Raw genomic sequence first — 918 nt, forward strand, 5'->3', positions numbered from 1 at the left:
CAGTTGCTCCTGGACCAGGCGGACGTGGTGGTGTTCCCCCACACGAGGCTCCAGCCCGGCAGGGACAGGCTGCCCAAGGAGAAGCGTCCGGGGCAGCACTGGGTGTGGGTCTCCCTGGAGTCCCCCTCCAACACTAAAGCTCTAGCAGGATGGAAACAGATCTTCAACTGGGTGATGACCTACAGACGGGACTCGGACATCTTCATCCCCTACGGCAAGCTTGTGCCCAACCAGTCGGCCACCGTGAACATCCCGGTGAAGACCAACTTGGTGTCCTGGGTTATCAGCAACTACCACAGGACTCAGAAAAGAGCTGAAGTCTACAAAAACCTCTCCAGGTACCTCCACGTGAACATATATGGGAAAGCAAACAAAAAGCCACTTTGCAAGGGCTGCCTCTTGCCAACAACATCCCAGTCAAAGTTCTACCTGGCCTTTGAGAACTCCATCCACCAGGACTACATCACCGAGAAGCTCTGGAGGAATTCGCTGATGGCTGGCACCGTGCCCGTGGTGCTGGGGCCTCCCCGGGCCAACTACGAGCAGTTCATCCCTGCGGACTCCTTCATTCACGTTGATGACTTTGGGTCCCTGGCAGAGCTGGCCACCTTCCTGAAGACCATGAACCCCAACCGCTACCAGCAGTTCTTCGCCTGGCAGAAGAGGTACAGCGTGAAGCTCTACGACGACTGGAGGGAGCGGATCTGCACCATCTGCACTGCCTACCCCGGCCTGCCCCGCGGCCGCGTCTATCCCGACCTGGAGACCTGGTTCAACACCTAGTGCGGAGTGGTGGGTACTGGGACCATCAGGGACGCATCTGGGCAGAAGACACAGGGGTGGGGGCAGATGGGACACCCTCCTACAGACCAGGACATGGGGCAGAGAGGGATGCAGAACCACCACCTCTCCTCCCAG

The 918-nt window shown here is 58.8% G+C and overlaps 1 protein-coding gene across 1 annotated transcript in view; it reads left to right on the top strand.

The window, feature by feature from the left end:
• The window catches only part of FUT7 (fucosyltransferase 7 (alpha (1,3) fucosyltransferase)), a 1,175-nt gene extending 392 nt beyond the window's left edge, over window positions 1-783 (top strand). The window contains exon 2 of the mRNA XM_010133962.1: window positions 5-783. Within this exon, the coding sequence (XP_010132264.1) occupies window positions 5-783 (779 nt within the window). The remainder of the gene's footprint in view (window positions 1-4) is intronic.
• Window positions 784-918: the final 135 nt, after the last annotated feature.

The sequence above is a fragment of the Buceros rhinoceros genome, unplaced genomic scaffold, assembly GCF_000710305.1.
Source record: "Buceros rhinoceros silvestris isolate BGI_N320 unplaced genomic scaffold, ASM71030v1 scaffold41403, whole genome shotgun sequence".
In the NCBI taxonomy this organism is placed as follows: domain Eukaryota; kingdom Metazoa; phylum Chordata; class Aves; order Bucerotiformes; family Bucerotidae; genus Buceros; species Buceros rhinoceros.